The sequence below is a fragment of the Poecilia reticulata genome, linkage group LG10 (assembly GCF_000633615.1).
Source record: "Poecilia reticulata strain Guanapo linkage group LG10, Guppy_female_1.0+MT, whole genome shotgun sequence".
In the NCBI taxonomy this organism is placed as follows: domain Eukaryota; kingdom Metazoa; phylum Chordata; class Actinopteri; order Cyprinodontiformes; family Poeciliidae; genus Poecilia; species Poecilia reticulata.
In genome coordinates, this window is record NC_024340.1 from 5,224,585 (window position 1) to 5,241,616 (window position 17,032).

Below are 17,032 nucleotides of genomic sequence, written 5' to 3' on the forward strand. Positions count from 1 at the left end.
GATCAGAAACGCAGTCGGACGAGGAGAGAAGAGACTCGGACTGAATCTGAATCGGCAACGATGTGTTTTGTTGATGCTGTGAAACATTCATTGTTATTCGTGTGGCACATTGTTCTCATTAATGTTGTCGTGTGTTCTGCATTTGAGGCTTTTAGCTTGACCAGGAGAGGAATAGTTGTCCTGTTGTATATTTATTATTTAATGAATGTCAGAGATATTACGGGACCACAGTGTGATGGGAGCATGTGAACACAAACGTATTGCTTCCTTCAGATTAGTAATTCAGTTTACGAAGTATTTTTTTCTACTATAGACACTATTAAATTATTTGTTTTAAATCTGCTGTATTTTTAAGTGTGCATCATATATTACTGTGCAGCTATACATGCAAATGAACCAAGAGATGATAAACCAATGCATGGCAGCATATTTTTGTACTATGATTTATTATTTTTGTTATATTTTTATGTTAAATGCTTGTTTTTTGTTTTTGTTTTTTTGTCAATGGAATAAAAATATCAGTCAGTTTGAATGTTGCATTTATTTATATATAAAAGCTTTACAGATTTACACCTGTGGTTTTATTTGTTCAGGTAAGCAAAGAGCAACTTCAACTGCTGTAAATGTAATGGTATGGAAACATCATGTGAAATAAATATAACATTATACGCGTGTTATTGGTTCTGTGTTTATATGAACTAAAGGCTCACACACATTCAGAATAACCAGTGATGTTTGTAGGTGTTTGGGCACATCTGGCGGAAAAAAATAGAGTGAACTTTCTTATAGTGACGAGAGTTTCTTCTCAAAATATGTCATTTTAGTCGATCACAGTCTACTTTGTGAAATCCAGAATCTTTATTAAGTATAGAAAGTTCCAAGCAAAAATCTCACACGGCGTTCCTCACGGCTCCATTCTTGGACTGTTTATTAGATACATGCTTTCCCTCCCCAGATCACAGAATTGCAAAGTTTCTTGCTGATGACACACAACTTATCAAGTTAAAAAAAAAAAAAAAGAATTACAAAAATATGCATTAAAGGGTGATGTGCAAACTAAATAACGGTAGGATCAAATTGGACTGTGTCACTGACTTTGAATCTGTCTGGGTGATTGGACTGAACTGACTGTTTTTGTAAAGTACCCTGGAGACGATCTTTGTTGTCTATTGGTGCTAAAGGAGTTAATGCAATTATACTGAAAGTAATTACAAGTAAACTTGATTTGTAACCATCAATGTTCCTTCAAAGACATAAGATGGAAAATTATTCATTTTACAAGTTAAACAATGTCTTCATCAGTTTTCAAGTCATGTTTCATTAATCACATTACACTGTTATATAAGAAATAGCTTTGGCTGTAACTCTACCTTTTTTTTCTGTCAAGTCACAAATTTATGGAAACACATGTCCAAACATAGACAATTGCACAGTCTGATCTGAAACATCTCCTAATTATACTAACGTTACTATTAAACACTATTTACCCATCCATCTACATCATTTACATTTTATGTTTCTCTTTTTTTTTCTTTGTTTTCAGCACCAAGAATTAGATTTACTTATTGTATTCAAATAATTCTAAAAGTTGTGATACATTTTAACACGTATTGGTACTTCCCATATACTTGTAGGCTCAATAAAGATTAAAAGTTGATAAAATTTCACTACTTGAAAGAGGTATCAAGTGAAGATTCGTTTGAGAAATGAAAGAGCCGGCCAATTTAATCTAAATGATCCGAATCCTAGAAAAGAGTCGGACGGCCCATCGCCACTTGCTGGAGTTGGGCACTGGAAGGGGAGAGAGAGAACGTAAAACGTCGCCTACTTTACACGCCTGTTTCGATTTTACGTGATGACGTTGTGGAGGCTCAGCTATGATGGCAGCCGTAGGTTGACATCAAAACGATACAGAATATTAAGTATCTCAAAGTTAGCGGAAAAGCCCCGACACAATAACACAGAACACATTAACATTTTTCAGATAGCACACGCTTTAACACACACCTGCCCGGTTAGGGGAACGGTAAGTTACCGAAGCAACGTCCACCTTTGCTGTATCAAAGTGGAGCCTGGTGTGTGCCTGCGCTGCTACTTCAACTCGTTTGTTTCATGTTTTGCATACACTCCTGTTAAATTGTGAAGCTAGCTGTTTAGCAGGGGAGGCTAATAAAAGCATAAACAGCGTTCAGTCCACTCTTCCCACTGGTGTTCAGCAGTTCTGCGTGGATAACCTGCTAACTGATAACCTAGCTAGTCAGAGAGCAGCTGTGGAGCCGAGCTAATGTTTGAACACGTCCCGTTTGACAAGCCTCTCTCCCACTGCGCTCCTGCCATGCTAACACTGCTGAAATATCCTGTGAAACAATTACTGCCGCTGTTGCTGTGAAATTTAAGATTTCCTGGCGTTTATGTGACTTGTTGAAAAGTCACTGGACTGGTTATAAATGGTCTCCTGCTGCAAACCAAAAAGTCTTATTAATGGAAAGTTTTGGTTATCTAAATTTCATCCTGACATGACATGTTGTCCACAAAACAGCAGTTCCATGAATCACTGGCCTCTATGTTATCTGTGTTGTACGTGAAGTGGCACTATGCCCGCAGCCACTGTGGATCACAGCCAAAGAATATGTGAGGTTTGGTCCAACAACCTGGAGGAGGAGCTGAAGAGGATCCGACAGGTCATCCGAAAATACAACTATATCGCAATGGTAAGTTGGGATTATTCAATTTAGCAATTTGTGACAAGATTACTGTGTGCAAAGTCATTGAATATCAGCATTGTCATGTCAAAATGTGTGTGGAAATATGCAAAAAGTCTTAATGCAGGCTAAATGGAGCTGTTATCAACACCCGATTTCCTCATTGGTGTTGGCAGTGGTAATATTTGTCGTCATATCACTCAATCACTAGTTAAGTTATATTCACCAAGCGCACTATCTGAAACATTTCTAGTATGTTTGTGCCAATTTTGATTAATAATGTCCCAAAATTAACTTTGTCTTGAAATTATAATGTTATATAATACTGATTACAAAAATTATAATGTATAAATGACAAATTAACTATTCATAGAATGTTCAGTGGAAGGAAAAAATGTGAGACACAAAGAACAGCGTTACCCACAGCTGTGAAACCATGAAACGTATGACTCTGTTGCATGTATATTTAAATTTTCCAAGAAAGGAATTTATCTAACTTAACTGAAATAAACACAATTTATTACTGTGTATTAAATATTTAGTTTCACGTTTTGATAATCGAATACTAAACTAAACTTTTTGATCGTATTGTAATTTATTGACTCACCAGCAACAAACTGGTAGTTGTTTCCTTCCTACTGGCGAGTACCGGTCTCCCAGACGCTGTCAGCCCCCTTCCTGGGTAACAGCGGCTCGCTCTCTTGCAGGACACGGAGTTTCCGGGCGTTGTCGCCAGACCCATTGGGGAGTTCAGGAGCAACGCTGACTACCAGTACCAGTTGCTGCGCTGCAACGTGGATCTGCTGAAGATAATACAGCTGGGCCTCACGTTCATGAACGAGCAGGGAGAATATCCTCCAGGAACGTCAACGTGGCAGTTCAACTTTAAGTTCAACCTCACGTAAGATCGCCGTCCTGTCAGTTTCTAATGTTGCCTGGGTAAATTTGGAGAGCTTACAAAAATGTAAGAAATACAACTTGCACTGGAACATACAAGCTAGACTTTATATATATATTTATTAATCACAATTAAAGCTGGCATTTTAATGCAACAATTTTGATTAATTCATTACATAGATTTTAATGTGTTAACATTTTTTAGCACAATTAATTAAAAAAAATATTTTACATACAAAAGTTTCCGGTGGAACCTTTGCATTCACGTGTTTCTGGTACGCCAGTAAATCTGATGCACAAGCAATATCCCCAAACAGCAACGGACGACGAAGTGACTTCTCTTGGCTCATTTTGTTTCAAAAGACGATTTATGGGGATGCTTGAGAATACAACTGTTGTTTCCAAGTAGCACTAAAAAGAGTTAGCCTGTTAGCAAAGCTTTAAAATAGCATTTGGAAGCTAAACGCTAATGTCAGCGTCCACAGCTCACATTTCTAAAGAAGGATTTGCTCAAAGACGTTGAAACACTTGGAAGCTGAATGGCATTTTGCACAAATCTGATGGTTGAATAACCTAAATAACAGTTTAAAAACAATAGATGTCTTTGTTGTTAAACTCATATGTCTGTTAATTCAATAATTTAGCAGAAAAAAAAGTTTTGAATTGAAAATGTTGCTCATTTTGTCGATATACGGTTTTCGATTAAAAGGTGATTAATTGATTAACAGATTGTGAAACTAACTCTATTAAAATCTGTAATCACATCCCACCAGTAGTCATAATTATAATATTTAAGCACATAATATGAAGAATAGCCAGCTGTCGGGGTGAAATTAGCAACAAGAACAAAAATCCCACAATCCAACTGGGTGTCATTTTGAGCTTTCAGCTGCTGCAATTTTACCCATGCAAACTTTACATTACTGTTCCTGACAGCCACTGACTGGTGTGCATGTGTGTGTGTGTGTGTGTGTGTGTGTGTGTGTGTGTGCGTGTGTGTGTGTGCGCGCGTTTGCCGAGCTGAGTAGTTCAGATCAGAACTCTGCGGTTCTGTTTCTCTCTTCATTAGAGAAGATATGTATGCACAGGACTCCATTGAGCTTCTGACCACTTCAGGGATTCAGTTCAAGAAGCACGAGGAGGAAGGCATCGAGACGCTGTACTTCGCAGAGCTGCTGATGACGTCCGGAGTGGTGCTGTGCGACGGCGTCAAGTGGCTGTCTTTTCACAGGTACGCCGCTCGTGTTTCCGAATTTGCCTCAAACCGTCGCAGTCAAGACTTCGGTGTGGCAACGAATGCTTGCGCCAGCAACGTTTTCTGTTCAAAGCATTTGTCCCAACATTCCCGTCCGTTTCCTTGTTTTTTTTGCAGCGGCTACGACTTTGGATACCTGATCAAGATCCTGTCTAACGCCAACCTACCTGAGGAGGAGGTGGACTTCTTCGAGATTCTCCGCTTGTACTTCCCGGTCATTTATGATGTCAAGTACCTCATGAAGAGCTGCAAGAACCTGAAGGTACTCTGAGAAATGGCAGAGGATCCCTGGTTTTAGTTTATGCTGGGGAAACTCTGATTCCTGAAGTAACTGTAAGGGTTGATATCTCATATTAAATCTCTGGAACTGACAGAAACTGTTTACGTTTCTGCCTGATGGCCTCAGTTCTGCCACCGACACTGCAGCTAGAGCAGAGTGATCATGGCAGGACGGAGACCCGTATGGTGTTAAATGGCACAGTGCGGCAACAGTCCGATAAATGATTGATGGAAACAATCAAACACGTCCAGCAGGAATTCAGAGCTCGTTCCTCCTAAATGCCGGACACAGGCTTTGGTTGCTCCAAGCTGCTCTCATATGTGACGACTTTTCTGATTCGAGTTGTTTAGGAAACAAAAAGTTAAACGCGCTTCAGATTTCTAAATTAGATATATTTTACTTCCCGTTTGGGCTCAGGATGTTTTTTTTCACAAATACTTCTGTCAACTTAAACTTATAGTTTTTACTAATGTCTTGTATTTTTTAATCTTGCAGAGTTTCTTTCCATCAAAAGATTAGAGTTCAGTAAAAATAATCCCATTTTTCCCTCTCTGCCTAAGTTCCATTCATCCTGCGGTGTTCCTCTCCATGTGCAAAACACGACTGTATTATCTAGAGACAGGCTGCCCGTGGCTCGTTAGCGGTGCTGTCCTCCATTATGTGGGCTTGCTGAGTGTGACTGACTGCGCTTTGTGTTCAGGGCGGGCTGCAGGAAGTAGCTGAGCAGCTGGAGCTGGAGAGGATTGGACCGCAGCACCAGGCCGGCTCGGACTCTCTACTCACCGGCATGGCGTTCTTCAAAATGAGAGAGGTAGGAGCCCCGAGTCAGCAGCCTGACGCAGAGCTTCGCTTCCTTTGGCTCTCAGCTTCCAATGCCAGGGGAGAATGTTGATTCTGCTGGGTATTTGGCCTATTTCAAGCCTAAACGTAACCGTTTCTCTTAGAAGAACAACCCTAAACGTACAGCCGGAGCTACAGAGTAAAAATGTAGATGAAAGCATTATCAAAATGGCCTAGTCAAAGTCGAGATGTCGTGTTGGTGTGTTACATTTGTCGCCAAACCACAAAGACACACGAAATGACACACTTATGAAAAATAAGTCGCTGAAACGATTAATCTGATTATTGAAATAATTGTCAACTAATAGTGATTGATTAATGGTTAACCTGGATTTAAAAAACATTTGTTTTTGAGTAGATTTTTTTTTAAAAAGGCCATTTGTTAGAACAACGTACTCAGACATATACAAAACTGTACAAAAATATAAATATTTTCATTTAGAAACAAAATAATCTGTAGATTCATTTTACCCGGAACTCCTGGTGTTTCTACACACCCAGAGTTTTAGCTTCACTTGACTCAAATTTAGTAAGAAATTGCTGTATTTCCGCACCATAAGGCGCACCTAAAACCCTTCAATTTTCTCAAAAGCCGACAGTGCGCCTTATAATCCAGTCAGTGTGCCTTATATATGGACCAATATTGAGCCACAACAGGTCTAGCAACTACGGTAAGCAGCCGCCGACTTCATTTTTGCCCGTAGAAGAAGAATCGCGCTGTGCATGCTGGGGTAGTTGTCAGATCGCTGGTTTGTAATCTACTGACCTATCTACCTACTGACCTCTAGAATCAGGTTGTCTCCAGGTCATTTAGCACCACATTCTCCACAAACATGCTGTGCGCGAACGGAGAAGGGTGACCATCGTCCGCCCATGCCACGGCCCAGTGGAAGGCTCTCCTCGCCGACCGGAGTCGGACTGTTTTGTTGACATTCCCCTTAGTGCAGCTCCATCTAGTGGATGAATAACGTAACTCCAGCCTCTACTGTAGCGTCTATTCTATGCGCCCTATAATGCGTTGGACCTTATATATGAAAAAAAGTTTTAAAATAGGCCATTCATTGATGGTGCGCCTTATAATCCGGCGCCTTATAGTGCGGAAAATACGATATATATATATATATATATATATGTATGAAATGTGTGTATGAAATTTTAAATGTATGACTGATAAAAGAAAGGGATGCAGTACTTTACTACACTATCACTTGATAAAAAGGTCAGGAAAAAGGTAATTAAGAAAAAAATATGGAGGGAGAAGGAAGTAGTTCAGTTATGCTAGCTTGACTTTGACAACCTTAACATGTAGATGTGGTGAGGAATTCTGTTTCAGTTCAGTTAGAAAATAAAAGGCGACTTAAACACCAACTCTGGTAGATCATCAGTACAGCTAATAGCTATTAATAGCTATTAGCTATTAATAGCTGTGGAGCCGAGCTAATGTTTGAATCTACCACATTGGTCACTTATTAATAATCACAAAATAAACATCAAGCCATAAAAACATAAGACTGTAATTGACTGGATATTCAGATTTTTTTGGGGGGGATATTATTAGCACTACTATTATTAAAAACCAAACACAATAATAACAATATTAAATTATAATAACTTCATCTTATTATCATTTAATATTGTTATGCTATTAAATTATAATAACATAACGTTACCATAACTTTATTATAATTTAATATTGTTATTATTGCTATTGTTTACTAATATTACTATTATGATAAAATATTAAATTATAATAACAAAGTTATTAGAACTTTATTATAATTTAAAAACATAATATTAAATTATAAAGACTTTATGTTATTATATTATTTGAATACCGTGTTACAAAGGCTGCAGGAGAGACTGTCTGTTATCAGGGAGGAACCACGGCATACTAACAACTCCTAATACTTTTATTACTTGCAATTTAATAAGTAGAATACAATTTAGTGAAAATTAACATGACTTGAAGTAGTTTGATTTGTAGTTTTATAGTAGCAGCACTGGTATTGTCTAAATCATGCTACATTTGTAACACTAAGTTAGTCAAACATATATGCAATACTAGTATAATATGAATTAGAAAATGCCTATAATGAATGTGTTTCTATTGAAAACTTTTCAGGTATACTCTATAAGTGTCTTAATTCTTAAAATCTGTGCTTTGATCTAAGGGAATATAGAGGCTCTGGACCACTTTGATTACCAGGCGTCATGTCAATTTAAAATTACTAAAGAACGAGACAGAAGTCTTTCAGAAAATACCTATATTCTTACCAAAACCGTTTCATCTGTTGAAGTAGGAAAGGAATACAATTAAAGTCAGAAGYGATTAAAACGGCAATATGCGCTCTGCTGCCTTCCTGTTGAGAGAAAAGCGACKGTGACTACAGACAAACAGCTGCGCAAGACAATGGTACMAAATCAGGACACACAGAACAGCAAACATAAGCTTTACATGGGACACACAGACAGAAGCTCCCACATAGTAACAAAATGGGTGCACACATAAACACACAACATAACCAACCACATACAGACATACGAACCAACAAGATACAATCCCCAAACACCAACCATACATTTAAAACAAACAAACTGTAATCAACAGAAAATAATACATTTAAACATAAACTGTCTGCTCGGCAGCAGAGCCTTTAACTCCAAGCCTCTCTCTCTTTTTTTTTTTTTTACACACACAATCGCTCCCAGCGTTTTTCACCCAAGCGCACAGACACAAGTCACAAACACACACAAACTACCCTAAATGGATCCAAAAACTAAATTCCAATGCGGCCACTGTCAAGGTTTTGCCTTTTTTCTGTGACTCAGATCGCGATCAACTTAAGTCTTCTTCTCTTTTATTATCTTCACTAATTCCTATGCGGCCATCGTCAACATTTACATTTCTTCGATGGCACAGATCGGCTTATCTTGTTATATTTCAGGTGCAGCCCTCGTAAGGAAAACTCAATCCAACCTAGCCTATCCCTTCCCCGCGTCCGGAAAGAAAGTTGGGGCGGCCACCTCCCACTGCAGGCCGTCTTGACCTTTAGCCGATCACCCTTACCTACTGAAGACTTATCACTTTATCTGTTTGGTACCTTTACTTCTATAAAAACTGAAATTAGACAAACCTGAAAAACAGTCCGAACAACAGCTAATAACTGAAATTTAGACAGACCTGAGAAACGGTACAATGTCCTTACCTTTCATGTGGGCCCTACACCAGAGTACTGTTCCGGAAAGTCTGCGCCTGAATGGCCAGTCCAATCTCCGCTCATGTGTCAACACAACCCTGCTACCAACTGTTGGGAATGGAAATCCCGATGGATGAATCATAATTTGTATTGACACACGGAGCATAAAATCAGCGAAGAAAAGGAGACGCTTTAACCATTACATTCGAGAAGAGTTTCTAAAAAAGTATGTGCAGCGTCTGAGGAGAGGGAGGAGGGTAGCTGATTATATGGACTGAAGACACTCCCTGAAATCACACCATGTCTCTGTGGCCTGAGAAAACGTTTGTTTTTTGTGAGAAATGGACCTTGGTGTCTAACAGAATCCAAAATGTAACTCTTTACTATGGGCCTTTTGTCTAACAGCATGTGACTCTTTCTCGACTTTGGTAAAGCGTCTCAACACCGTCTTGTTGTCCGTCACTCAAGATGACGGACAACAAGAAGGACAACAAGAAGGACAACAAGAATTTCTAGCCGGTTGATCGGCAAATCTAACACGGTAGTTCTTTTTCCTTTTCTGTATGCAAACTTCCCTGGCCGGGGAAGTTTGCATACAACAAGCTGCCCCAGACGGGGCCCCAGACGGGGCAGCTTGATTGCAGACATCACAGCAAGCTGCCCTGACTGGGGCAGCTTGCTTGCAGACATCACAGCAAGCTGCCCCAGCTGGGGCAGCTTGCTGTGAAGTTTGCTTCACAGCTGCTGAAGGTTTGAACAGGTACGCGTCAAATTCATCGTACTCAGTCTCATCCTTATAGCTACTAATGTCAAATGTGATCCCAGGAAATATCTTATTTAATAGCTTCCTCACTCCAGTTGTTATTAAATATCCTGCAACAAATGACAGTGGTAAAAACAGGGTGGCGACTCCAATCTGTTCCATTGTAGAAACACGCCTCTAAATGTCAAAGAGTTACTTGGATATAACCTCCTGTTTTGAAACCCAAGCATTCATAACCTCAGGTGTTCTTTGATCTATGTCATATATGAGGTCATAGCTACAATGAGTCACTGTATTTCTGGGGGAATATCTTGCTTCTGATCGTTGCTATGGAAACGGTGAAATCAGTTCTGCATGACTCAAACTATTAACCCTTTGCTAAATCAACTCCATCACTTAATTATTCGAGGCGCCATGACGAACTTCAGAAGGGTATATTTCAGGAGGCTAGGGATTAAAACAGGGATTTTAATGGCTAAATATTAAGTTTAGATTGACAGGGTTAGGGTCAATGGTTTTAATTAATTTAATGGTTTAAATTAATTTAAATTAATTTAAGTAGGATTTTTCATCATTCTATCAGGTTCCATTCCATCACTCACAGTTGAAGAGTACCTATGATAAAAATTACAGTCATCTTCAAGCTTTGCAAGTGGGAAAACCTGAAAAATCAACAGTGTATCAAATACTTGTTCTCCCCACTGTAACTTACAAACATTTGCTGCTGGTGCTGTTGTAAATTGTGACAAGAAATTTTGCCTGCTTGGGAGAAGAGCTACTAAGAAATAATTTTAGTTTAATAATTTTACACATTAGCATAAAAATAGAATAAAGGATAATCCCAAAGAAATTATGCCATATTTGATGGGTTGTAAACGACCCACTCGAACACATTTGTTTTGTACGGTGCAGAAACGTAAACAATAGACAGAATGTAATGTTTTCCATCTTTTTCTGTGTAACTGAGAGCTCGACACCAACAGCAGCACAGCATCAGCAGCCCACACTGCTGATAGCCAGGAATGAGATAAATGAGTCCATTTCTATGCTTAAAGAATGTTTAAGACATTTTATTGCTGGTAAAGATGCCACTTGGCTTGGCATTTCTATTTTAGGATGGTTTGTATTTTCCGGTAAGCTTAATTGCGTAGATTCCTTCATGATTGATCCGGCACATTTTATATGTCACGGCCAAACGCCAGCAATTGTGTATCGTAATCTAATTCTTTGAAACTTGAAGTTCACACCTCCATTAGGCAATTATTTCTCAATAGCCGAGGGTCTAGATTCTGTTTATGAAGCTTTGTGTAACCCACAAGAAGGGTTACTTTAAATACCTTTTAATAATAGATGGCAATACCAACACTACAAAAGTATAAGTAAGTTGGGCCTGATCAGGAGATTCTAAATTCGGGGGAGCCTAGGTGTGAACAACAGAGGACAGCACACAATGTATATAAAAAAGTAGAATTAAATTTTTAAAAAGTAGAATTTAATATAAACAACATTTGTGGATCCACATTGTACAAATAAACAAAAATTGCGCGCTTTAAAAAAAAAWAATTAAATAAAAAAAATAACCCAGTCTTTTATGTGTCTGTCAAATGTTCTTTCAAAGTTTGTTTAGTCTTTCCTATACGTCTGTGAAATATTTTTTTATGTTTCACGGCTGGTGACCAGTCGGGTCACTGTCTACCAGTTCACTTGGTCCTCTGGACTGGGGCTCGCCATCCAAGTTCTTGTTAGGTTGATCTTGATGTCTCTGGCACAATGTTTCAAAAATGCACCATAGAAAAAAAAAAAACCTGACAGATGCTTCAATGCTATATAGCTACTAGGGATTTTTCCGGACGTCAGCTGTTAGAAGCTTTTGGAGATCAATTTCCAGGATTCTTTGTAGAATTTAACAGAATCTTACAGGGGATTCACGGAACAACCGTCAGCTCTCACGGGAGTTAGACGCAATCTGAGCTAAATCTCAGCGCTGCAGTTAAAGGGGCGGGACAATCAACCTGATTGGCTGATGTGAAATCAGACGGTGCCAGTTATTGGTTGTTTAAAATGTCACTAAAAGCAATCATAAAAAGGGATATTTCAGAGGTTTAAAAGATTTTTAGCACTTTTTTTATCAATATTTAAGAACATATTTACAAACATTCATTTTTTTTTTTTTTTAAACTTAAATACTTTTTAATCTCGTTGTGGAATGAGATATTAAATCAACATCTATTCATTTTAACTGGGTTACAATTGTGTAACTGAAGGAGCTGGTTTTTTCCAGGCTAGTGGGACACAACAGATAGAAATTGATCATAAGTATGTGTGCATCGCATCTTTGTCAGTGACCCTTGAGACACTGAACAACAAAAACCTCCAGCAACCGTGGTAACTGTGGCCTTTTAGCAGTAGAAATAGATGCCAGAGAACATTGTTGTGGTTTGTTTTGAGTTTTAGCTGAAATTGTGATTTGTGGAATTTCTAACCGTTTCAGAAAAACATTTGTTCTGATTCTGGTGCAACGTATAAAAGAAAAAAAGACAAGCAGCACAACGCTTACTTCAAGATATTTATTGTTTCATCACTGTCATCTTTGTCCTTGTTTACATAAAATGTTAATAATAATCAAAAAATAATAATCAATTACTGAAACGGTTTAAAACAGTATAAGCATTACTAATATTCCAGTTGAACAGTGTCACAAACTGGTGTTTTTATTTACCTCTGTGGCATTTAGGGCAAAAACAAATTTTGGTTATTATTATTTTATTTTTTTTACTTGAATCCCAACACCACCGATGTCCTCCAATCCCAGTTTTGTAAACCACTTGTTTACCACATTTACTCACTTAAATCAATAAAAGTTTATGACAGTAATTACGGTTGAAACAGTTAATCCAATTAATTGTGATCAGTCTCGTAATCGATTAATCGTTAATTGGAGAATAGAAGCAGAACTGGCTGAGCATTTCACGTTGAAGCAATTTTTTTAGCTGCAGATGCTACAAATGATGAAGCGTTCACTAAAGGAATGCCAAGTTACTGCATTATAAGCAAAATAAAAAATTTGTGTTTTTTTTAATATTCTACATAAAAGATTTACCGTATTTTCCGCACTATAAGGCGCACCGGATTATAAGGCGCACATTCAATGAATGGCATATTTTAAAACTTTTTTCATATATAAGGCTCACCGCATTATAAGGCGCATAGAATAGATGCTTCAGTTACGGTTGAAACCCATATTKCACCTATATGGGACATGATTTGTTCTGTTCTCTACAAATGTGGATGTGTAATAATAAAGAAGTGGTCTCCTAGTACTTTATATAGTAGGCTGCCCCAGTCATTGTTGCACTCATGGTGTTGTGATATTGTGCCCAACTGCTTTCTGGGTAACACAGACCAACTGACACGTCGTCCCCGCAGTCTCTGTCTCTTCCCCCGAGCCCCCAGGCTTTAAATGTATAAGGGCTGGTCCCTTGGTAACCCTAGTCGAAGCTCCCCGGATGAATATCTAAAGCCACTTTGTTGGCATAAAGAATGTCAACAAAACAGTCCGACTCGGTCGGCAAGGAGAGCCTTCCGCGACTGGGCCGGGGCGTGGCCGGATGATGGTGACCCTTCTCCGTTCGCACACAGCATGTTTGTGGAGAACATGGTGCTAAATGACCTGCAGACGACCTGATTATCAGGTCGGTAGGTTGATCAGTCAAACTTTATTAACAAGCCAGTTTTTTTGACAACTATCCCAGCAGGCACCGCGCGCTTCTTCTTCTACGGGCAAAATAAAGTCAGCGGCTGCTTACCGTAGTTTCTAGACCTGTTGTGGCTCAATATTGGTCCATATATAAGGCGCACCGCGTTATAAGGCGCACTGTCGGCTTTTGAGGAAATTGAAGGTTTTTAGGTGCGCCTTATAGTGCAGAAAATACAGTAAGTAAAAATCTGTAGAACGTGCACATTCTCTTTTATCCAATTAATCGATTAAAGGTAGTCGTCAATTTCTGTCGCAGTTGTTTCTGCTGATAATTTTTTTCATGACTATCAAACTGTTTTTATTTTTTCCCAGTCTATGACGTAATCACACATCTGTATCGCTGTCCGCCCTCCTCCTTCCCTCCAGATGTTCTTCGAGGATCACATCGACGATGCGAAGTACTGCGGCCACCTGTACGGTCTGGGCTCAGGCTCCGCCTACGTGCAGAACGGAACGGGAAACGCCTACGAAGAGGAAGCCAACAAGCAGCAGTCGTGACATCGCCGGAGTCTCCCACCGTCCCACAGTCCGGCCCGGCTCCGAGGCGGCGAGCCGGTTCCACCACGATAACGGAGGAACAAAAACACCGACGTACATTCGCGTTATTTAGCTGTCTTTTTTTTGTTTGTTTTTTGTCGTATTCCCATCGGCCGCGCCTATCTCAGACGAGCAGAAAAGAAGCGAGCCGCATGCGCGCGAGTTTGGCCTTTTGTCCCTTGCGAGGCGGCGCCAAGACGACGCTCGGCTCGGTTCGGTTTGAACATGCCTGAAAAGATGGGATTTTAGTTTTCCCTCAAGTGTTCTGCAGACATGTTTTTTTGCACTTTACGAAAGAAAAAAAAAAGCAAGAAAAGAACAAAAGAAGAAGAAGCTCTAACCCTAATTTTATTCGGAATGCTGAACACGTTTGCGGTGCGTCTCCGTTTCCTCCTCTCCGTTGCCTTCCGTGTTCCTGTTTTTTTGTGTGTTTTTTTACATCGCGAACATGTCAACTCTCCCACCGCCGCGAAAGCAGCTTTGGCCTTAACACGCTCGGCCTTAACACTAGCTGCATTCTTCTCTTTTTAAACCTTTTAATTTATTGTGCCGGTTACGTTGACTAGTGACCCTTTTCAACACTAAACAACAAAAAATAAAATCCGGACGGATCGAGACGGAAGTCCTCACCGAGTGTGTGTTCGCCGACACTTGAATCTTTTGTTCTTGATTTGTTCACGAGACGAGAATGTTTGTATCGACCTGAATAAGCTCTGATTTCACTGTGAGAAACGTCTCCTCCTCATCCAATCATTTCTGTCTTTTTTTTTTCTTGTCGTACGAATAGGATGTATCCAGATGCTTTTCACCAGGAGGAATGCGTGTCATTTTGTGCGTTTGCGCGTGTCTGTGTCTGTAAACGCTCCCGCTGACAGACGCACACATAGTCAGATGCATGAGCTCTGTATAATCAACCAGTGACACAAGCAGCTTTTCCCATTAAACAAACCCAGTAGGACATGCTGACATCAACCTGAACTACTCTGCTCAAGAGTTCCTTTTTCTTTTATTGTTTTAACGGAATAAAAGGGAGGGGAGAAAAAAAAAAGCCCTTTTCTTCGTAGTTAACACCACTCGAGTTGTGGAATGCCTCCTTCCTGTAACGTCGTCCGGTTTCGGGCGCAGAGCGGACCGCATGCGTTTCAAAACGTCGGACTCGAAGCGGACTTGTTGATCGGTTCCCACATCCCGCTTCTAGGCGTGTTAAGGTCGTAGGTTAGCAGCTTCTTATTGACCTCTGCCTCCGAACGTGACGTGCGCTTCCTTTCTTTTTTTCTGCAGCTCATCTCTCACACTGTAAAGAAAAAAAACAACAATATGCAACATAAAGAGAGGAATGTTTTTAGACGTTTTTTTGTAAATAAAGGCTTGAAATTTTTCTACCGGAAAAAGAAAAAAAGTTCTCGGCAGTGAAATCTTTTGGTCATCTAAATAAACCGCTGGAAAGTTCATTGTAGTAATTGAATTTGAAGAGATGAATATAACTAAGTATTTCAAGGGGTTGTTTCTGGATTTAAAAAAAAAAAAATTAAAACCAAAATTTAGATTCAGAAAATTAGAATTGAACTGATTAAAAATAGATTTTTAATGCTAAACCTTCAATGGAGTGTTGCCCCACTTATGGTTGCACTAAAAGTCTAATAAGTAGTGAAAGTGACAGTTCTGTATTTAGGCATATCGATGGAAAATTGAGTGGAAGGAAAAAAGTTTGAAAGAAAAGGATGTGAAGCCAAACCACAGACATCAGTCATTCATAAAACCATTTTATAACAGAATAATAATGTGCTTAACAGAACTTCAAAATAAGGAATTAAAACCAGGAGGGCTAAACTACATTTATCACCCAATTTCGTTATAATCCATGTAACTTATTGCATGGTTTCTATAACAATAATAACGATTATTATTATTATTATGTGGATCAAATTGTTRTTACGTCTCTATTAATGACAGAAAGCCCCCAAGGGATCCTGAAATAACTTGAAATGGACAAAAATAATAAATACAAATTTGCTGGAAATTSACCAATAAAAATGAGACATTACTTTTCTTTATCATCCATTCTAAGTTTCTTATCATGATATGAAGTTTGATTCATCCTTTTAATGTTAAATTCCAAGTACTGTTTGAGAAACCCAAATGCTGTCCGTATGGTCTGAATTATTTTTACTGTTCTCTCCACTGTTTGTTCAGTTAGCATCAGTAAATATCAACACATTTTATAAATGCACTTAGTGATATATATCMGACTTCTTCATGTGTAAAGAATCACATTACAAACTGTAATGTTTTATTACTGTTTGTGGGTTCAGTCACAGCCGTACAGTCACCTAAAAAAGAAACAATAAATACTTATCACAAAATATGGTGATACAACTACAAAGTCCAAATCACCAACTCTGCTTATAATTAGTACTTTTTCATTAATATTAAGGAATTGTTGACTTAAAAAAAAGTCTGTTGCTGAAAAGTTGCTTGTCTTATTTTGAGTGCAGTAAGGTGTTTGGGTAACACTTTATTTGTTCCTAACACTGTCATAAACATAACACCTGCTATGAACATGAAGGAGTGGAGTCTTCATGAATGTTAATGACTGATGTCATGAAGTGTGATTAGGAAAATAATGACATAATGCAAAAAAAAGTTTAAAAGTGCCAACCTTACACGATTTTGTAAATAATGACACTTTAATGCAAAATTGGCACTTAATGGACTTTTAAAGCAACATTGCATTAAAAGTGTCATTATTTACCGACYGACACTTTATGACATCAGTTATAAACATCCATGAAGACTGTCATGTT

General features: G+C 38.8%; 1 protein-coding gene across 1 annotated transcript; it reads left to right on the forward strand.

Moving 5' to 3' along the window:
* The first annotated feature begins 1,849 nt into the window (after positions 1 to 1,849).
* On the forward strand, positions 1,850 to 15,677 carry cnot7 (CCR4-NOT transcription complex, subunit 7). Its single transcript, XM_008419689.2, has 7 exons — positions 1,850 to 2,026; positions 2,588 to 2,711; positions 3,410 to 3,603; positions 4,669 to 4,830; positions 4,972 to 5,116; positions 5,835 to 5,945; positions 14,058 to 15,677. Exons 2-7 carry the CDS (start codon positions 2,595 to 2,597, stop codon positions 14,187 to 14,189), a joined length of 861 nt encoding a protein of 286 aa, XP_008417911.1. The 5' UTR covers positions 1,850 to 2,026; positions 2,588 to 2,594; the 3' UTR covers positions 14,190 to 15,677.
* The last annotated feature ends 1,355 nt before the right edge of the window (positions 15,678 to 17,032 follow it).

Coding starts and splice junctions, on each gene's coding strand:
- cnot7 (XM_008419689.2), top strand. CDS start 2,595: ATGCCCGCAGCCACTGTGGATCACAGCCAAAGAATATGTGAGGTTTGG. Junction 4,831..4,971: donor AAGTGGCTGTCTTTTCACAG/GTACGCCGCTCG, acceptor TTTTTTTTGCAG/CGGCTACGACTTTGGATACC. Junction 5,946..14,057: donor CGTTCTTCAAAATGAGAGAG/GTAGGAGCCCCG, acceptor CCTTCCCTCCAG/ATGTTCTTCGAGGATCACAT.